Source organism: Mandrillus leucophaeus, unplaced genomic scaffold, assembly GCF_000951045.1.
Source record: "Mandrillus leucophaeus isolate KB7577 unplaced genomic scaffold, Mleu.le_1.0 Scaffold420, whole genome shotgun sequence".
NCBI lineage: Eukaryota > Metazoa > Chordata > Mammalia > Primates > Cercopithecidae > Mandrillus > Mandrillus leucophaeus.
In genome coordinates this window covers 1,526,927-1,546,997 of record NW_012104477.1, presented here as the reverse complement: position 1 = coordinate 1,546,997, position 20,071 = coordinate 1,526,927, and the positions used below count along the sequence as shown (strand labels likewise).

The 20,071-nt window shown below is 40.7% G+C and overlaps 2 protein-coding genes across 3 annotated transcripts in view; one reads left to right on the top strand and one right to left on the bottom strand.

Annotated features, from left to right (window-relative positions):
- Nucleotides 1–20,071, bottom strand: part of PIK3C2A (phosphatidylinositol-4-phosphate 3-kinase, catalytic subunit type 2 alpha) — a 129,732-nt gene that overhangs the window by 93,365 nt on the left and 16,296 nt on the right. The gene's annotated exons all lie outside the window — the stretch shown is intronic.
- On the top strand, nucleotides 16,026–16,879 carry LOC105548766 (60S ribosomal protein L29-like). The gene is made up of 2 exons (XM_011992952.1): nucleotides 16,026–16,087; nucleotides 16,385–16,879. The coding sequence occupies exons 1-2, from the start codon at nucleotides 16,026–16,028 to the stop codon at nucleotides 16,782–16,784; spliced, it is 462 nt and encodes a 153-aa protein (XP_011848342.1). The 3' UTR covers nucleotides 16,785–16,879.

Genomic DNA, 20,071 nt, shown 5'->3' with positions numbered 1-20,071 from the left:
ATGTTGGCCAGGCTAATCTCAAACCCCTGACCTCAGGTGATTCACCTGCCTCAGCCTCCCAAAGTGCTGAGATTACAGGCGTGAGCCACCGAGCCCAGCCAGAACTGAATATTATACCACCATTAAAAATAAAATCATGGGCTGGGCGAGGTGACTCTTAAACTTTGGGAGGCTGAGGTAGGAGGATTGCTTGAGCCCATGGGTACCAGACCAGCCTGGGCAACATAGCAAGACCCCTATCTCTACAAATAAAAGTTATTTGGATGTGTTGGAATATGCCTGTAGTCTCAGCTAGTCAGGAGACTGAGGTGGGAGGAACACTTGAGCCCAGGTGTTCAAGGTTACAGTGAGCTATGATTGTGTCACTGCACTCCAGTCCAGGGGACAGAATGAGACTCTGTCTCTAAAAAATAAAACAAAAACCAAACCAAAATAAAATAATTACAACTGCAGTAACCATGGAAAGTATTTGATAAAACTGTAGCAAATATCTGCATATCTCTATCTATGCAGAGAGATATATAGACACTATCTGCCAAACACTGCTTTAAGCAATGCATTAACTAATTTAATCCTCACAAATTTTATAAAGTAGCTATTAGTATCCTTAGTATACAAATGAAGAAATTTAAGCATACAAGTTATGTAATCTGCTCAGTCTCATAGCAGCTAGCAAGTGATGAAATCAGGACTCAAATTCAGGCAGAACTAACTCTCCACAATGTACTTTAAAGTTATCTGAGTAAGTGTCTAAATTACTATAATCTATCCACTATAAATATCAACTTTCATCTTCAATCATAGCGTTATTTTAATAAATTTGTTTCTTTTAATTATATCATGAGGTAATTAATACTGTTATTTAGTTATAACACGTACCAGCCGGGCGTGGTGGCTCACGCCTGTAATCCCAGCACTTTGGGAGGCCGAGACTGGTGGATCACAAGGTCAGGAGATCGAGACCATCCTGGCTAACATGGTGAAACCCCATCTCTATTAAAAATACAAACAATTAGCCAGGCGTGGTGGCGGGGTGCCTGTAGTCCCAGCTACTTGGGAAGCTGAGGCAGGAGGATGGCGTGAACCCGGGAGGCGAAGCTTGCAGTGAGCCAAGATCGCGCCACTGCACTCCAGCCTAGGTGACAGAGCAAGACTCTGTCTCAAAAATAAAAATAAAAATAAAAATAACATGTACCAATTTATCAGTTAATTTATCATCACCAGATGACTAGCAAATTTGTAATTTCACTGAGGGCAAGAACTTTTTTTCATCGTCTACTCTCAAACTTCTAACGCAGTTGAATGAATGCATCAATGACTAGAGAACATAAGACACCATTCCTTTTATCAAAGAGAAGCTCAAATTCTGAAATAGGAAAAAAAAAGGCTAAAATGACTCATTTATTAATAATTCAAACTTTACTAAAAAATAACATGGTTGAGTTTAGAATAAACAGGTGGGGTGGGGGAGCAAATTATCTTAAAAACTAGGAGGGAGATGGTAATAGAAAACTAAAAGTAAAAGTTGTTCCATTTCTGTTAAAAGGAAAAACCCCAGTACATGACAAGATAATATTCTCCTAACTCTACTGATTCATGGAAGGAAAAAACGTCATCTGATGAAAGAAAGCAAGTATTCTGGTCTTAGGAACTATAAAAATTTGTCACAAAGACAAAAATAAAAGAATGTCCAGGTATTCGATGTGATTAGGTTAGAGTAACACTGTCCAAAAGAAACAGAAAGAGGGCGAGAGCGATGGCTCATGCCTGTATTCCCAGCACTTTGGGAGGCCAAGGCAGATGGATCACCTGAGGACAGGAGTTTGAGACCAGTATGGCCAATATGGTGAAACCTTGTCTCTACTGAAAATACAAAAATTAGCTAGGCATAGTGGTGGGTGTCTGTAATCCCAGCTACTCCCAAGGCTGAGCAGGAGAACTGCTTGAACCCTGGAGGTGCATGTTGCAGTGAGTCAAGATCACGCCACTGCACTCCAGTCTGGGCAACAGAGTGAGACTCCATCTCAAAAAAAAAAAAAAAAAAAAAAGAAAAGAAAAAAATGAATGCCACATATAAAAGTTTCTACAGCTACATTAATTTTAAAAAAAAGATATTTAATCTAATATATGAAAAATATTGTCATTTTAACAGGTAATATAAAATATGAATGAAATATTTCATGGTTTTAAAAAACACGAATCCTTGAAATCTGGTGTATATTATGCATTAGCACATCTCAATTTGGACTAGTTACATTTCAAGTGCTCAGCAGCCAAAGGTATCTAGTGAACAGTGCAAGGTTAGAGTTTATGAAGAGAGAAACAGGAACAAAAAAACATGGTGAACAAGTATGTTTGCTTTCTGGGTGGTAAGGAAAAATATCTTCTCAACAGTCATCTCTTTCCACATGCCAAAAAATATCTCAAATTCCTGTTATTCTGGGGGAGAACAAAATTTTCTTTTTATTTTTTTAAGTCCCACAGATAACTTACTGTCTTTATTTATTTATTTATTATTGACTTTTTTTTGAGACAGAGTCTTGTTTTGTTGCCCAGGCTGGAGTGCGGTGGCACAATCTCAGTTCACTGCAACCTCCGCTTCCCAGCCTCCAGAGTAGCTGGGATTACAGGCGCTAGCCATCACACCTGGTTGATTTTTGTATTTTTAGTAGAGATGGGGTTTCACCATGTTGGTCAGGCTGGTCTCAAACTCCTGACCTCAGGTGATCCGCCTGTCTCAGCCTCCTAAAATGTTGGGATTACAGGTGTGAGCCACTGCACCTGGCCTATTTATTTATTTTGAAGACAGAGTCTAGCTCTGTTGCACAGGCTGAAGGGCAGCGGCTCGATCATAGCTCACTGTAACCTAGAACTCCTGGACTTAAGCAATCCTTTTGCCTTAACCTCTCGAGTAGCTGGGACTACAGGCATGTACCACTACATCCAACTACTTTTTAAATTTTTTGTAGAGACAGGGTCTCACCATGTTGTCCAGGCTGGTCTCAAACTCCTGGCTCAAAGCAATCCTCTCACCTAGGCCTCCCAAAGTGCTGGGATTACTGGTGTACACCATTGTACCTGGCCAACCTATAGCCTTTAAATGAGGTCTTATCCTTTATAATTTTTTAATTTTTAAAGTATATACTTCCTAATTACCTTAATATTCTAGATTTAGAAAACTGTTAACAATTTAGAGAGAAACGTGTTCACAATCAACCACAAAGGATAAGTTACAAAAAGATTAAATGTTTAAAAATAGAGACAAGGTCTCACTCTATCACTGATGCTGGAGGGCAGTGACATCATCATAACTCACTGTAATCTCAGACTCCTAGAGGTTCAAGGGATCCTCCTGCCTCAGCCTCCCGAGCAGCTGAGATTACCAGTATAACCAGGCCCGGCTAATGTTTTCATTTTTTATAGAGACAGGGTCTGGCTATATTGCCCAGGCTGATCTCGAACTCCTAGTCCTAAGTGATCTTCTCACCTCAGCCTCTCAAATCACTGGGATTACAGTGTGAGCCACTGTCCTGGCTCTAAATAAGTGTAAAGAAATTGAATCGTGAAAACAAAAGACAACATAGAATTCCGTTGTAACCTCAGCATAAAGGCCTCCTAATATGACTCAAAATCTACAAGCCACATGTGAAAAGATTCAAGCACACAAACATTTTTTAAAATAACTTTTGTTTGGCAAAAAAGCACCAGTGAATGTATTCATTTCCTCAGTAAATATTTATTGGGTGTATACTATGCATCAGGCACTGCTATAGGCAATGAAAACCAAAAATAAAAATAACTGAACCAAGCCTGGGCAACATGGTGAATCCATATCTCTATGGAAAAATATATATATATATAAATCAGCAGGGCGTGGTGGCACATGTTACTCTGGAGGCTGAGATGGGAAGACTGCTTGAGCCCAGGGGGTCGAGGCTGCAGTGAGCTATGATCGTGCCACTGTATTCCACCCTGGGCCACATAGCCAGACTCTCTGTCAGAAATAAATACATAAAAACAACAGAACCATAAAAATGTCAATGAAAAGCAATAAACCAAGAAAAAAGTTTTGCTATTCGTATCACAAAGAGCTAATCTTTCTAATACATTAAAAACAACTACTAGAAAAAAAAAAAGGCTAGATGCGGTGGCTCACACCTGTAATCCCAGCATTTGGTATATATATATACACACACACACACACACACGATTTGATTCATACAAAGTTCAAAAACATGAAAAACTATTTTATTTAAGAATGCTTACATTATGGCAAAACTGTGAAGGAAATGATTATCACAGGTGGTGGTGCATGCCTGTATCCCAGCACCTTGGGAGGCCAAGGCAGGCGGATCACCTGAGGTCAGGAGTTCGAGACCAGCCTGACCAACATGGAGAAACCCCATCTCTACTAAAAATACAAAAAACTAGCCAGGTGTGGTGGCGGATGCTTGTAATCCCGGCTACTCGGGAGGCTGAGAAGGAGAATCGCTTTAACCTGGGAAATAGAGGTTGCAGTTAGCCAAGACCATGCCATTGTACTCCAGGCTGGGCAGTAAGAGTGAAACTGTCTCAAAAAAAAAAAAAAGTTAGAATAGTAGTTACTGATAGAGAAAGTCATAATCAGAAAAAAATATAGTGGGGACTTCGGGTACCAGCAATATTCTGCTTCCTAACCTAGTGACTGGTTACATAAGTGTTTATGATTATTTGTTAAGTAATCATATATGATTTATGCACTTTTCTGTGCATTACTTAACCATAAAGAATAATCTACTCTTGGCTGGGTGCAGTGACTCACAAAACACATTGGGAGGCTGAGACAAGAGGAGCCCAGGAGTTTGAGACCAGCCTGGGCAACATGGCAAAACCCCATCTCTACAAAAAATTTTAAAATTAGCTGGGCATAGTGGTGCACGCCTGTAGTCCCAGCTACTCTGGAGGCTGAGAGGTAGGAGGATCACTCGAGCCCAGAAAGGTGAGGCTGCAGTGAGTCAAGATCATTCACTGTACTTCAGCCTGGATGACAGAACAAGACCCTGCCTCAAAGAAAAAAAAAAAAAAAGTTCAACTTGGAAAGTTTATTTTTTTAGTGATAACATTAAAAAATACAAATAAAAGCTATACTGTCTCCCTTTGATCTGCCAATCTAGAGGCTAAATTAAGGAGACTGCCCTTACTCATTAAGAGATACGGGGAAAGGATAAGACTATAACAAACTTTATAAAATAGAGTTTCTCAAACGTTCATCATCTGTGAATTAATGAGCACTGCACATAACATGATCAATTTATGTAAAACATTCAGCGCATTTTTATTTATTTATTATTTATTTTTGAGACAGGTTCTCACTCTGTCACCAGGCTAAAGTGAAGTGGCATGATCACAGTTCACTGCAGCCTCGACCTCCCAGGCTCAGGTAATCCTCCCACCTCAGTCTCCAGAGTAGCTGGAACTACAGGCATGCACCACTATGCCCAGCTAAGTTTTGTAATTTTTGTACAGATGAGGTTTTGCCATGCATGTTGCCTAGGCTGGTCTCAAACTCCTAAGTTCAAGCAATCCTCCTGCCTTGGCCTCCCAAAGTGCTGGGATTACAGACATGAGTCACCAAGCTTGGCCTCAATGTATTTTAAAACACAAGTAAAACATTACAAAATGAATGCAGAAGTTCCCCCTTATCCATAGTTTCCCTTTCCAAGGTTTCAGTCACCCACAGTCAAAAGTGGTCCAAAAATATTAAATAGAAAATTCCAGATATCAACAATTCATAAGTCTTAAATAACTTTTATGAAAGTATACTGTTACAATTATTCTATTATTACTTATGGTTATTCTCTTACTGTGCCTAACTTAAATTAAACTTTATTGGTCAGGCACGGTGGCTCACACCTGTAATCCCAGAACTTTGGGAGGCCAAGGTGGGTGGATCACCTGAGGTCAGCAGTTCGAGACCAGCCTGGCCAACATGGTGAAACCCCGTCTCTACTAAAAATACAAAAATGAGCTAGGCATGGTGTGGTGGCATACGTCTGTGATCCCAGCTTCTTGGGAGGCTGAGGCAGGAGAATCCCTTGAACCTGGGAGACAGAGGTTGCAGTGATCATGCCACTGCACTCCAGCCTGGGCAACAGAAAGAGACTCTGTCTCAAAAAAACAAAAAAACAAAAAAAAACCCACTTTATTGTAAGTATGTACATACAGGAAAAAACAGTATAGTCATGTACCACATGACATTCCAGTCAACAGCAGACCATATATATGACAGTGGGCCCTCAGGATTATAATGGGCCAGGTGTGGTGGCTCACACCTATAGTCTCAGCACCCTCCCTTTGGAAGGTCGAGGATGGGGAATACTTAAACCCAGGAGTTTGAGACCAGCCTGAGTAACACAGTGAGAATCCTCCTAAAAAGAAAAAAAAAATTAGCCAGGCATGGTGGCACATGCCTGCAGTTCTAGCCACTCAATTTCAGCTCTTTGGGAGGCTGAAGTAGGAGACTCACTTGAAACCAGGAGTTTGAAGTTACAGTGAGTTATGATCATGCCACTGTACCTCTTGCCTGAGCACAGAGTAAGATCCTGTCTCTAAAAAAAAAAAAAAGATTATAATGTTATAACAGAGATGAAAAATTCCTAGTAATGTTTCCTATATTTTTCATTGTTACTTTATAGTACACTCCTTCTACTTAAAAAAAAAAAAAGAAAAAAAAAAGTTAACTGTAAAACAGCCTCAAGTAGGTCCTTTTGGAGGTATTTCAGAAGATGGCATTGTTATCCTAGGAGATGACAGCTCCGTGCATGTTATTGCCCCTGAGGACTTCCAGTGAAACAAGATGTAGAGATGGAAAACAGCTACACTGATTATCCTGACCTTGTGTAGGCCTAGGCTACCACGTGTGTTTGTGTCTTAGTTTTTAACAAAAAAGTTTACAAAGTAAAAAATAATTAAAAATTTAAAAAATAGAAAATAGCCACTTGTAGAATAAGGATATAAAGTATTTTTGTATAGCTGTATTATGTTCTTATATTACAAAAGGGTCAAAAGTTAAAAAAATAAAAATAAAAAGTGTATAAAGTAAAAAGGTTACAGTAAGCTAAGGTTAATTTATTACTAAAGAAAGAAAAACAGCTGGGGATGGTGGTTCATGCTTATAATCCCAGCAGTTTGGGTGGCCAAGAGGAGAGGATCCTTAAAGCCCAGGAGTTTGAGACCAGCCTGGGCAATGTAGCAAGAACACCTTCCTCAACTACAAAAACTTTAAAAAATAATTAGCCGAGTGTGGTAGCACACACCTACATTTCTAGCTACTCAGGAGGCTGAGGTAGGAGGATCATTTGAGCCTAGGAATTCCAGGCTGCAATAATTCCAGGCTGTGATCACACCATTGCACTAGCCTGGTCAACAGAGTGAGACTGTCTAAAAAAGATTTTTTTTTAATTAAAAAGAAAAATATATTTTTGCAAATATAGGATAGTATATGTACAGTGTTTATAAAATCTACAGTAGTATAATGTCCTAGGCCTTTGCATTCACTCACTATTCACTCATTGACTCACCCAGAGCAACTGCCAGTCCTGCAAGCTTCACTCATAGTTAAGTGCCCTACACAGGTGCATTTTAAAATCTTTTATACCATATTTTTACTGTGCCTTTTCTATGTTTAGATATGCAAATACTTACCAATTGTTACAACTGCCTACAGTATTTAGTAACATGCTATAGTATGTACAGCATTTAATATACGTACAGCAATATGCCATAAGGTTTGTAGCCTAAGAGCAAAAGGCTATACTACATACCCTAGGTGTATAGATTACACCATCAAGATTTGTTTAAGTACTTGCTATGATATTCACACAATGACAAAATTGCCTACTGATGCATTTCTTAGAACATATCCTTGTCGTTAAGCAACATATGACTGTATATATAGGGTTTGGTACTATCCGAAGTTTTAGGCATCCACTGGTGATCTTGAAACATATCCTACCAAAGATAAGGTGGGAAAACTACTGTAGTAAGATAATATCTTACTGTAGTAAGATATTACAATCAGTGAGAGAAACGATTATACACTTTCATCATTTTATGCATAACTAGTAAATTTGCTTATTTCTATTATATTAGAAAATTCTAATTCAATTATAGCTTATTAGGAAGGCAACAATGTTTAGTGGTCACTATATCAGATACTTAACAGAAACTTACAGGCTCTATCTTCAAAATATTTCTGAACGTAAACATTCCTTCATTATGTTCTCAATATCATCCTAGACCAATTAATCATCACCTCTTGTTCTTTCCTGGATTATTGAAATAGCCTTCCCCAAACTGTTTCCCTGCTATATTTATAACCCCTCCATTCCTCACCTTCAGACTATCCTCAACACAGTAGCTGGAGTGATCTTGAAAAACCTAGAACCTGTCACTCCTCTGCACAGAATTTTCAACAGCTCCTAACTCATTCAGAGAAAAGGTACAATCTTTACAATGGCCCACCAGGCACACTAATATTTGGCCTCTCATTATCTCTCTCCTGTAACTCTGCACTGCTTCCGTCACACTGGCCCCCTTGTTCCTCAAACACCTTATGCTCCCAACTCACGGCCTTTGCTCTTCTGTTACCTCTGACTAGGCTGTTCTTCCCCTGAATCGCTGAATGGCTTAATCCCTTGCTTTCTTCAAGTCTTCATTGAGAAGGTGACACTTTTGTAAAGTCCTCCCTGATAACCGAGTTAAACTACAATTTTCTCCAACTCCACTGCCTATCACCTTACAATTTTCTCCTCAGCATTTACTACCATCTAGTATACTATATATTTACTTATTTATTTTGTTTATTGTCTGCATTTCCCCTTCTAGGCTATAAATTTCATGAAGCTGGGATTTATTTGTCTGGTTTACTGCTATATTCACAGTACTCTAGTCCTGGAATAACAAAGCTTTCATTCAAGTATTTGTTAAACAAATAGGTGAAATTAAATCTAATATGGAACAAAAATATCACATTCAAAATGAGTATTTTAACCTAAGAGATACAATAAAGAGATACAATAGATTTTTAACCCACTCTTGTTGCATTCATTTTTAAAGTATTTAGAAGCCATCTTAAATGTGCTAAATAATATGCCATCAATTTCTTCCTCTAAGAGAAGAAAATCCATATGTATATCTCAGAATTGTTCTTCAGAGCCACAAGGCCGTTTTTAGTCAGACCAAAACACATTCCTATTTTGAAGTACTTGTGAGAAATATAGTTCATGTCTGCTTGGAGATAGAAATACCGGCCTTGGCCGGGCACGGTGGCTGACGCCTATAATCCCAGCACTTTGGGAGGCCAAGGCGAGTGGTCAGGAGTTGAAGCCCAGGAGTTCAAGATCAGCCTGGACAACATACTGAAACCCCATCTCTATAAAAAATACAAAAATTAGCTGGGTGTGGTGGTGCGGGCCTGTAGTTCCAGCTACTCAGGAGGCTGAGGTGGGAAGATTGCTTGAGCCAGATCAAGGCTCCCTAGTGCTACTGCACTCCAGCATGCGTGATAGAGCAGATCCTGTCTCCAAAAAAAAAAAAAAAAAAGAAAAAGAAAAAAGAAACACTGGCTTTGGGCTCAACAGAGCAATTTGGCTAGAGATAAATCTTTAGGCGTTATCTATGTGTACAGCTGAAGACCTGAAGTCATGGAAGTAGTTGAAGATTGCCCTGGGAGAATGTGTAGAGTGAAGATAAAAAAAGAAACAAGAAAAAAATCATGAGCGCCATTAGCACATGAAGACTGGTATCAAATAAATACAAGGAACAGAGTATCCTAAGGAGGAAATGGTTAATATTGTCAGAAACTACAGAAAGATGACATAGGATAAGGACTGGAAAAAAACACTAGGTCTAAGAACTCAGTGATGTTTACAATAATAGCTTTATTGAGATATAACTCTTAATATAAAATTTACACTTTTAAAGTATACTATTCAGTTGTTTTTAGTATATTCAGAGGTGTGTTATCATCACTACCACCAGGTTTCAGAATACATTCAACACCCCATAAAGAAACTCTGCACCCATTAGCAGAGTTTCTAATTGGCAGGGTTTCACATTTCCCCTAATATTAGTGATTTTAAAGGAAGACAGTTTTGGAGAAGTATGAAAAACTAAAAGTAAGGAATTATAAGTAACAAGAGTATATTATTCTTTCAGAGGGAACTAGGAGAGAGAGGTAGATAGGAGGAGGTGGTATCAGAATGGCTGTTTAAAATGGGGAAGGCCACAGACTGAAGGGAAGGATTCAGGAAAAAAAAAATGAGACGCACAGAGACAGAAGATGCATACTCGCTCACAAACTGGGTATAGTTGAATAGGATACTATCAGAAACACAGATAGAAAGGTTTTACTTGGAAAGGAAGAGACGCCTTAGGGGACTACGGTGATAAAAGTAAGAAACTACTAAGTCAATAACTAAAAATGAGGGACAGCTGGGAGCCAATGGTAGGAAGCAGATTTACTTTTTGCTAAATTTCAGTAGTTTTAAATTTTTCATCATTTGCATGTTTTACTACCTCAAAATAAAGATGATAAATATAGGGATTTTGGGCTGGGCATGGTGGCTCACGCCTGTAATCCCAGCACTTTGGGAGGCCAAGGTGGATGGATCACTTGAGATCAGAAGTTCGAGACCAGCCTGGCCAACATGGTGAAACCCCATCTCTACTAAAAATACAAAAATTAGCCGAGCGTGGTGGTGCATGCCTATAATCTCAGCTACTCAGGAGTCTGAGGCAGGAGAATCACTTGAGCCCAGGAGGTGGAGATTGCAGTGAGCCGAGATCATGCACCACTACACTCCAGCCTGGGCGACAGAGTGAGACCCTGTCTCAAAAAAAAAAGAAAAAGAAATGTCACAGAACAGAGAACACACAAACACCTAATGAATTAAATTTCAGAAAGTGATTGCCCTTTAATAGGAGAGAGAGGCCCAATACTACTCTCTTCCCTGGTGCAGCAGCAGCAGGAGAAAATGTACTATAGACAGGGATAAGAAGAAACAAACCAGACTTTTAAGAAATTTTTAATGCCAAATGTAGGCTAGCATGACAGATTAAAATTCCAAGGCATGGTAGAGGTAAAGCTGAGTAGTCTAATGTGCTGGAATAAGAATTACAAGGAGCCCCAGACACGGAACCCATCTGTACCCATCTACCAACTCTCCTACAGATCTTCACTAAATACACAGGTAGTACATTGAAAGCTGAAGACAGGTCAGAAGAACTGAAAGAGATCCCATTTGAAGTATATAGGCCTCCCTGAAGTACAAGGCAGTCATCTTCCAAAGGAGGCTGGCAAGTGAGCAGACAGAAATCCATCTGAGGTAATCTAAGCTTTCGGCTACCAAAGGCTCTGGAGGCAAGAACTGAGAAAAAGCCCTCCAAGGCATTCCAAGCCTTCACAGAATGTAAAACAGCTGCCCTCCTGAGGCAAGGGTAAGAGCAGCAAGGCAGAGATCTCCTGAGACACAAAAAGGCAAGAGGCACAATTAAAGAACAAAGAGAACCTCCCAGCGACCTAAAAAGCTGGCAGCTCAGCTGGCAAAACAGATCTCTGAAATCATATCAGTGCTTAGATCCCAAATCCTGCTGAGGAGAAAGTCATAATTCTGCCCCAAAGTATTTAGACCCAGTGGTAAACTGAATCAAACTACAGCTGCAACAAAGCACAGACTCATCTTACTCATCTTATAAATTAGACTTAATTTAGTGGCCAGACAGAATAAATGGCACTTTGGAGGTAAATATTAAGTAAAAAATAAGTAAACTTCAGGTTCTCCTTTGTTTTATAGAAGTTGTCTGGTATACAGGCCAGGTACAGCGGCTCACACCTGTAATCCTAGCACTATGGGAGGCCTAGGTAGGTGGATTACCTGAGGTCAGGAGTTCAAGACCAGCATGGCCAAGGTGGTGAAACCCCATCTGTACTAAAAATACAAAAATACAAAAATTAGCCGGGCGTGGTAGCACAGGCCTGTACTCCCAGAAACTCAGGAGACTGAGGCTGGAGAATTGCTTGAACTCGGGAGGCAGAGATTGCGGTTGTTTTTAGTATATTCAGTTGTTTTTAGTGTATTTTTAGTATATTGAGAGGTATGTGACCATCACCTACTACCAAGTTTCAGAATACTTTTCATCACCCCATAAAGAAACCCTGCACTCATTAGCAGTCATATTTCCCCTCCCTAATATTAGTGATTTTAAAAGAAGACAGTTTTGGAGAAGTATGAAAAACTAAAAAGTGAGCCGAAATTGAGTCACTGCACTCCAGCCTGGGTCACAGAGTGAGGTTGTGTCTCAAAAAAAAAAAAAAAAAAAAAAAAAAAACAGAAGTTGTCTGGTATAAAATAAAAGATTGTGCGACATACAAAGAAGCAAGAAAATGTGACCAATGGTAAATAAAAGTAAAGGAAATAGTCAAAATAAGCAAACTCAAAGATGCCCCAAATGTTGGAATTATTATTAAATAGTAACTTTAGGATAGGCGCGGTGGCTCATGCCTGTAATCCAGCACTTTGGGAGGCCAAGGCAGGTGGATCGTTTGAGGTCAGGGGTTCAAGATCAGCCTGGCCAACATGGTGAAACCCCGTCTCTACTAAAAATACAAAAATTAGCTGGGCATAGTGACACGTGCCTGTAATCCCAGCTACTCAGGAGGCTGAGGCAGGAGAATCGCTTGAACCTGGGAGGCAGAGGTTGCGGTGACCCAAGATCATGCCACTTCCCTCCAGCTTGGGCAACAGAATGAGACTCCATCTCAAAAAAAAAAATAGTAACTTTAAAATAATTATGATAGATTGGGTGCGGTGGCTCACACCTGTAATCCCAGAACTTTGGGAGGCCAAGGCAAGTGGATCATCTCAGGTAAGGAGTTTGAGACAAGTCTGGCCAACATGGTGAAACACTATACAAAAATTAGCCAGGCGTGGTAGTGTGCACCTGTAATCCCAGCTACTCAGGAGGCTGAGGCAGTAGAATCACTTGAACCCAGGAGGCAGAGGTTGCAGTGAGCTGAGATCGCGCCACTGCACTCCATCCAGCCTGGGTGACAGAGCGAGACTCCGTCTCAAAAAAAAAAATTATGATAAAAATATTAAATGATCTAGTAGAAAAGACAGACAATATGTATGAAGTGATGAGACATTTCAGCAGAGTAATAGGAACTATAGAGAAGAAATACTGGAAAGCAAAAATATATTTGAAATCAATAATTAATTAGATGGACTTAGCAGAAGGATTGACAAACCTGAGGACAGATCAACAGAAAATATCCAAACTGAAACAGAGAAAAAGAGGGGAAGGGGATACAACAGCATGTCTAAGTTCTGTGGGACAATTTCAAATGGTCTAATATAATGTGTAATTGGAGTCCAAGAAGGAGAGGAGAGAGAATGAAATAGAATAAATATTTTAAAAGGAAATGGCCAGAACTCTCCATAAGTGAAGAAAGACATCAACCAAACAAAACCAAGAAGTTCAGTGAAGCCCAAGCAGGATAAAAATATAGTAGAGGATTCACCTAATGAGGTTATAATGTAGTTTAAGTGACTACTTGAAAGAAATTATGTCGGTTCTTATTAATACATGGAGTTAGGATCAAATCCACTTATTATCTACAGAGTCTGTTCCTAAAGAAACCATGGAGGTAAGTTTTAATTTTACATCCTACCTATTAAAGAATTTAGCCTTGCCCAAAGACAGGTGCCCTCTGCTCCTGAGAGGTAATCTATGTCATACTAAATAGAGGTGTCTTTCTGGGCAGGGTTGGCCAACCAGAAAGGCCAACCATGTGATTTAGGATGGGACTTTGGGTCACCCAGTATCAGTCTGAATCCAACCTGGAGACTGAGTTCAACTATGTGGGCAACCCATCAATCAAATATACCTATTTAATGAAGTCCTAATTTGAAAATCTGGACACTGAGGCACAAGTGAGCTTCCCCAGATGGCAATAGTCCATGCATACTGTCACATACTGATACTGAGAGTAACACCTCCTGACTTAATGGGGAGCAAACACCAGATGCTCCAACATTTGAAACCTTCTTGAACTTGGTTCTATGGGCTCCGTGCCTTGATTTTAATCTGTATCCTTTCCCTGAAATAAACTGTAACCATGAATATAATAGCTCTTAGCAGTGAGTTCTCCTAGCATCTTTTTAGCAAGTTATCAAAACTTTGGGAACCTCCCCAGCTCCCAAAGACTTGCAGTTGGTGTCAGAAATGAAAGTGATCTTCTGGAAGACTGTGTCCTCAAACTTTAGAGTTTAGCTAACTCGGAGAGGATCTTCATAAAAGTTTTAGGTTCGTTCAATGATGAAAGCTAGCTAAAAGTTCAGGCTTGGCCAAGCGTGGTGGCTCATGCCTGTACTCTGAACACTTTGGGACGTCGAGGCGGGCAGATTGCTTTAGTCCAGGAATTTGAGAGTAGCCTAGGCAACATAAGGAAACCCTGCTTCTACCAAAAAAAAAAAAAAAAAAGAATAGAAAAATTAGCCAGCGTGGTGGTGCATGATTGTAGTCCCAGCTAGTCAGGAGGATGAGGTGGGAGGAAAGCTTCAGCCTAGGAAGCAGAGGTTGCAGTGAGCGGAGTTCGCACCACTGCACTCCAGCCAGGGTAACAGAGTGAGACCCCTGTTTCAATAAATAAATTAATTAATTAATAATTCAGGTGTAATAGAAATGTATGGATCCTCCTATTACTTGTTTAACCATATGTTTAAAGATGGCACTCCTGCTCTTTGGGGAATATTGCTGATATAGTAAAGTTATATTCTCCAAGCTAAATTCAACATTGTGGGTCAATCTAAATCAGAACAGGAGACTTAATTTAACAAGTTGAATAAGCTACGTTACTATACTGTACATCTCCATTTCATATTTTATATAACTCTTTTAATGTATAAAAAAATAATTGCTTCTGGTCCAACAACTACAAATAATCCCCACAAAAGAACTGTTTTGTTTTGTATTTTTGAGACAATCTTGCTCTGTCACCCAGGCTGGAGTGCAGTGGTGCGACCTCAGCTCACTACAACCTCCGTCTCCCAGGTTCAAGTGATTCTCATGCCTTAGCTTCCTGAGTAGCTGGGATTACAGGTGTGTGCTACCACAACCAGCTAAATGTTTTATTTTTGGTAGAGATGGGGTTTCACTATGTTCGCCAGGATAGTCTCAAACTCCTGATCTCAAGTGATCGGCCTGCCTCAGCCTCCCAGAGTGCTGGGATTACAGACGTGAGCAACCATGCCTGGCCACAAAACAACTGTTATTGAAACCTCATCACTAGTCAACCTTTTATAGCAAATACATTATTTGACTTTAAACATTCAGCCAATTATTATGTGGTAACTATGAAAACAACTATGGTTTTAATGTCCCCTCCAAAACTCATGTTGAACTTTAATTGCCATTGTCATAATATTAAGAGGTGGGACCTTTAAGAGATGTTTAGGCCAGGAGGGAATAGTCCTCATGACCATGATGGTGGGAGTGCACTCACACAATGTCATAATTGTGGGATTAATGCCATAACTATAGGAATGGGTACCTGACTAAAGATGAGTTCAGTCAGATTTCCTCTCTATCATATATGCTCACCTGCACTATGTTATGACACAGCAAGAACGTCCTCACCAGATGCCAAGCAGATGTTGGTACTACCATGCCCTCGGACTTCCCAGCTTCCAGAACTGTAAGCCAAATAAATGTATTTTCTTTATAAAGTATCGATCTGTGGTATTCTGTTATAGCAGCAGAAAACAAACTAAGACATTCTTCCAATAAAAACTAATCCTGAAATAAGAGATTTTTACGCTGTAGTTAGAAACTGAAATTCCCTGAAGAATATTTCCTTAGAAATCAGCTTTGTTATCCCACTAAGTTTTATATTTGAAAAAGTATTAACAGAAATTCAACTTAAAAATTGCTGAACATAGCTTCCAGTTCTAGGTGCTTCAGGAGCCACGGCTTAAGGTGCAGACATGGCCAAGTCCAAGAACCACACCACACACAACCATTCCCGCAAATGGCACAGAAATGGTATTAAGAAACCACAATCAAGCCAGGCGTGGTGGCTTATGCCCGTAATCCCAGCACTTTGGGAGGCTGAGGCGGGTGGATCATGAGGTCAAGAGAACGAGACCAGCATGGCCAACGTGGTGAAACCCCATCTCTACTAAAAATACAAAAATTAGCTGGCATGGTAGCGTGCATCTGTAGTCCCAGCTACTCAGGAGGCTGCAGCAGAAGAATTGCTTGAATCCAGGAGGCAGAGGTTGCAGTGAGCTGAGATCACACCACTGCACTCCAGTCTGGCAACAGAGGGAGACTCTGTCTTAGAAAAGAAACCCCGATCACAAAGATACGAATCTCTTAAGGGAGTGGACCCCAAGTTCCTGAGGAACATGTGCTTTGCCAAGAAGCACAACAAGAAGGGCCTAAAGAAGATCCAGACCGACAATGCCAAGGTCATCAGTGCACGTGCTGAGGCTATGAAGGCCCTCGTAAAGGAGGTTAAGCCCAAGATCCCAAAGGGTGGCAGCAGCAAGCTCCAACGACTTGCCTACATTGCCCACCCCAAGCCTAGGAAGCGTGCTTGTGCCCACATTGCCAAGAGGTTCGGGCTGTGCTGGCCAAAGGCCAAGGCCAAGGATCAAACCAAGTGCCCAGGATCAACTCCAGCTTCAGTTCCGGCTCAGGTTCACAAAAGTGCTCAGGCCCCTACAAAGGCTTCAGAGTAGGTATCTGTCTGCCAACGTGATGACAGAAGGACTGGTGCAACCTGCCCGGGCTGCCATCTGCATGGGGCTGGGGTCCTCACCTCCTGTGCTATTTGTAAAAAGTATTAACAGAAATTCAACTTAAAAATTGCTGAATATAGCTTCCGGTTCTAGATGCTTCGGGAGCCACAGCTTAAGAAAAAGAAGAAAAAAAAATCACTAAATATAGGCATCACAAACTAACAAATGAGGACTTTGAATTAGAAGAAAAGAAAAACTGAGTTTCTGCCCCAATCCTATTATTATTAATTAGCCATTTCAACTTGAATAAAGCACTTCACCTCTCTGAGCTTCAATTTCTCAAGTATATAAAGTTGTTAGACATTGGATGATAAGATTCATTCTAACCTGGTGCAATGGCTCACGCCTGTAATCCCAGCACTTTGAGAGGCCGAGGCAGGTGGATCACCTGAGGTCAGGAGTTCAAGACCAGCCTCACCAACATCGTGAAACTCCACCTCTTCTAAAAATACAAAATTAGCCAGGCGAGGTGGCAGGCGCCTGTAGTCCCAGTTACTCAGGAGGCTGAGGCAGGAGAATGGCGTGAACCAGGGAGGCAGAGCTTGCAGTGAGCCGAGATAGCGCCACTGCACTCCAGCCTGGGCAACAGAGCGAGATTCTGTCTCGAAAGAAAAAAATATATAATAATAAAAGAAACATACTATCACATTGGGGATTAAGAAAAGAAAGAAAAAAAAGTCAGAAACAAGTTAAATCACTAAGCTCAACTATCAAAAATCAGAACTCTCTCCAAAAAAATCTTAAAATCTCCATCTATCAATAAAAACTTTTTTAATTATTAAATTTAATATACCCCCAAGAAGGGGGATGCTATACTGAATTTTAGGTATAATAGGAATCCCCGGGTGAATTTTAGGCAGACACAGTCATGCGATCTGATTTATTTACATTGCTCAAGATCCCTGTTGTTCTGTGGAAAATAGGCATAAGAAACAAAAAGGGAAACTGGGAGAGCAATTAACAGGTAGCTGAAAAAGTCTAGAATAATGACGTGGACTAGGATAACAGCAATGGAAATGTTAAGAAGTGATTTGATTCAAACAAGCAAACAAAATGATACATATAGACAGTAAATGACATAGGAGAAAAAAACAGTAATGTGAGAGAGAATGATTTAGTTGGGGAGGACACTATTTTTTTTTTTTTTTGGGATGGAGTCTTGCTCTGTCGCCCAGGCTGGAGTGCAGCGGCTCGATCTCGGCTCACTGCAAGCTCTGCCTCCCGGGTTCACGCCATTCTCCTGCCTCAGCCTCCCAAATAGCTGGGACTACAGGCGCCCGCCATCATGCCCGGCTAATTTTTTTGTATTTTTAGTAGAGATGGGGGTTCACCATGTTAGCCAGGATGGTCTCGATCTCCTGACCTCGTGATCCACCTGCCTCAGCCTCCCAAAGTGCTGGGATTACAGGTGTGAGCCACCACGCCCGGAGAGGATACTATTTTTAATAGGGTAGTCAGGGAAAAAAAAAATTGGAGCCACAACCTGGACATAAAAAAGAGTGAGACATGAGAAAAGTGGAGAGTCTTCCCAAGCTTCGTCACACGTTTAAAAATAAGTGAGCCTGGCCAGGTGCGGGGCCTCACGCCTATAATCCCAGTACTTTGGGAGGCTGAGATGGGAGGATCACAATGTCAGGAGTTCGAGACCAGCCTGATCAACATGGTGAAACTCCGTCTCTACTAAAAATAAAAAATTATCCAGGCATGGTGGTGCTCGCCTATAATCCCAGCTACTCAGGAGGCTAAGGCAGGAGAATAGCTTGAACTCAGGAGGCAGAGGCTGCAGTGAGCCAAGATCATGCCACTGCACTCCAGCCTGGGCGACAGAGCTAGACTCTATCTCAAAAAAAAAAAAAAAAAAAAAAAAAAAACCAATAGGTGAGCCTAACCTGCCTCCTACTCCATTCTTCTTCTTCTTTTTTTGAGACAAGGTCTTGCTCTGTTGCCCAGGCTGGAGTGCAGTAGCATGATCTCAGCTCACTGCAACCTCCACTTTCCAGCTCAAGCAATCCTCCCACTTCAGTCTCCCAAGTAACTGGGACTATAGGTGCATGCCACCATGTCTGGCTAATTTTTGTATTTTTCATAAAGATGGGGTTTCACCATGTTGCCCACGCTGGTCTTGAACTTCTGGGCGCAAGAGATCCACCCACCTCAGCTTCCCAAAGTGCTGGGACTACATGCATGAGCCACTGCACCTGGCCCCACTCCATTCTTTAGCCTCCATATTACTCTATTAAAACGATTATCCACTGCACAAGTACTACAAGCACATTAATAGAGGGCTTAATTCTATTTTGACAAAAGGCAGTGGTTGCACTGTAGCTTAATATCCACTAGTAGTCATTATCCCATCTTCAGTCTTTAGGAGCAACCTCCTACACATAAGTGATTCACAACCAGGGAACCCAACAAGGACAATTTTCTATGTCTGCATAAGTGTATCACTGTATGTATGTGGGAGGGGGACAAGGAAATGAGATATAGTCACAGCAAGAGATTCCTGTTGAAAGACATTTTGCTCACCAAGAAGTTTTCAATCTAACTCAGAATCCCAACAGTAGTACTGCTTTGTGGAGATAATTACTGAACTTTGATCTACTTCATTGTTCACTCATTTGACATGAATCATTAAATAAACTCTGACATCACCCCAATTCCAACATGACAGATAACAGTAAAGCTTCTGTGTTAAATGTTATGGTATATACCTGCATTTAACATGGCTTAAGGTAGAAAGAAGATAAAACTGAGTTGCAACTGAGAAACCCTCAATAGTAAATAATAAATAACGAAAAACTGACATGAATACTTCTGGAATCTTCCCCCAAACTCCATCAATTTCTATGACTAAAAAAGTCTTACTTTCACATGACATCAACATGTAGATTAAATTCTTAGTTTTATATAATAGTGGTAGCGGAGAGGAGAAAGAACCATGTAGCAGCAAGTAAATATCAGACTTCCCTCTTATAAACTGTGATTTTTTTTTTTTGAGATGGAGTCTTGCTCTGTTGCTCATTGCAACCTCCACCTCCCAGCTTCAAGCTGATTCTCCTGCCTCAGCCTCCCAAGTAGCCAGGATTACAGGTGCCCAGCACCACACCCAGCTGATTTTTGTATTTTTAGCAGAGACAGGGTTTCACCATGTTGGCCAGGCTGGTCTCGAACTCCTGACCTCAGGTGATCCACCCACCTCGGCCTCCCAAAGTGCTGGGATTACAGGC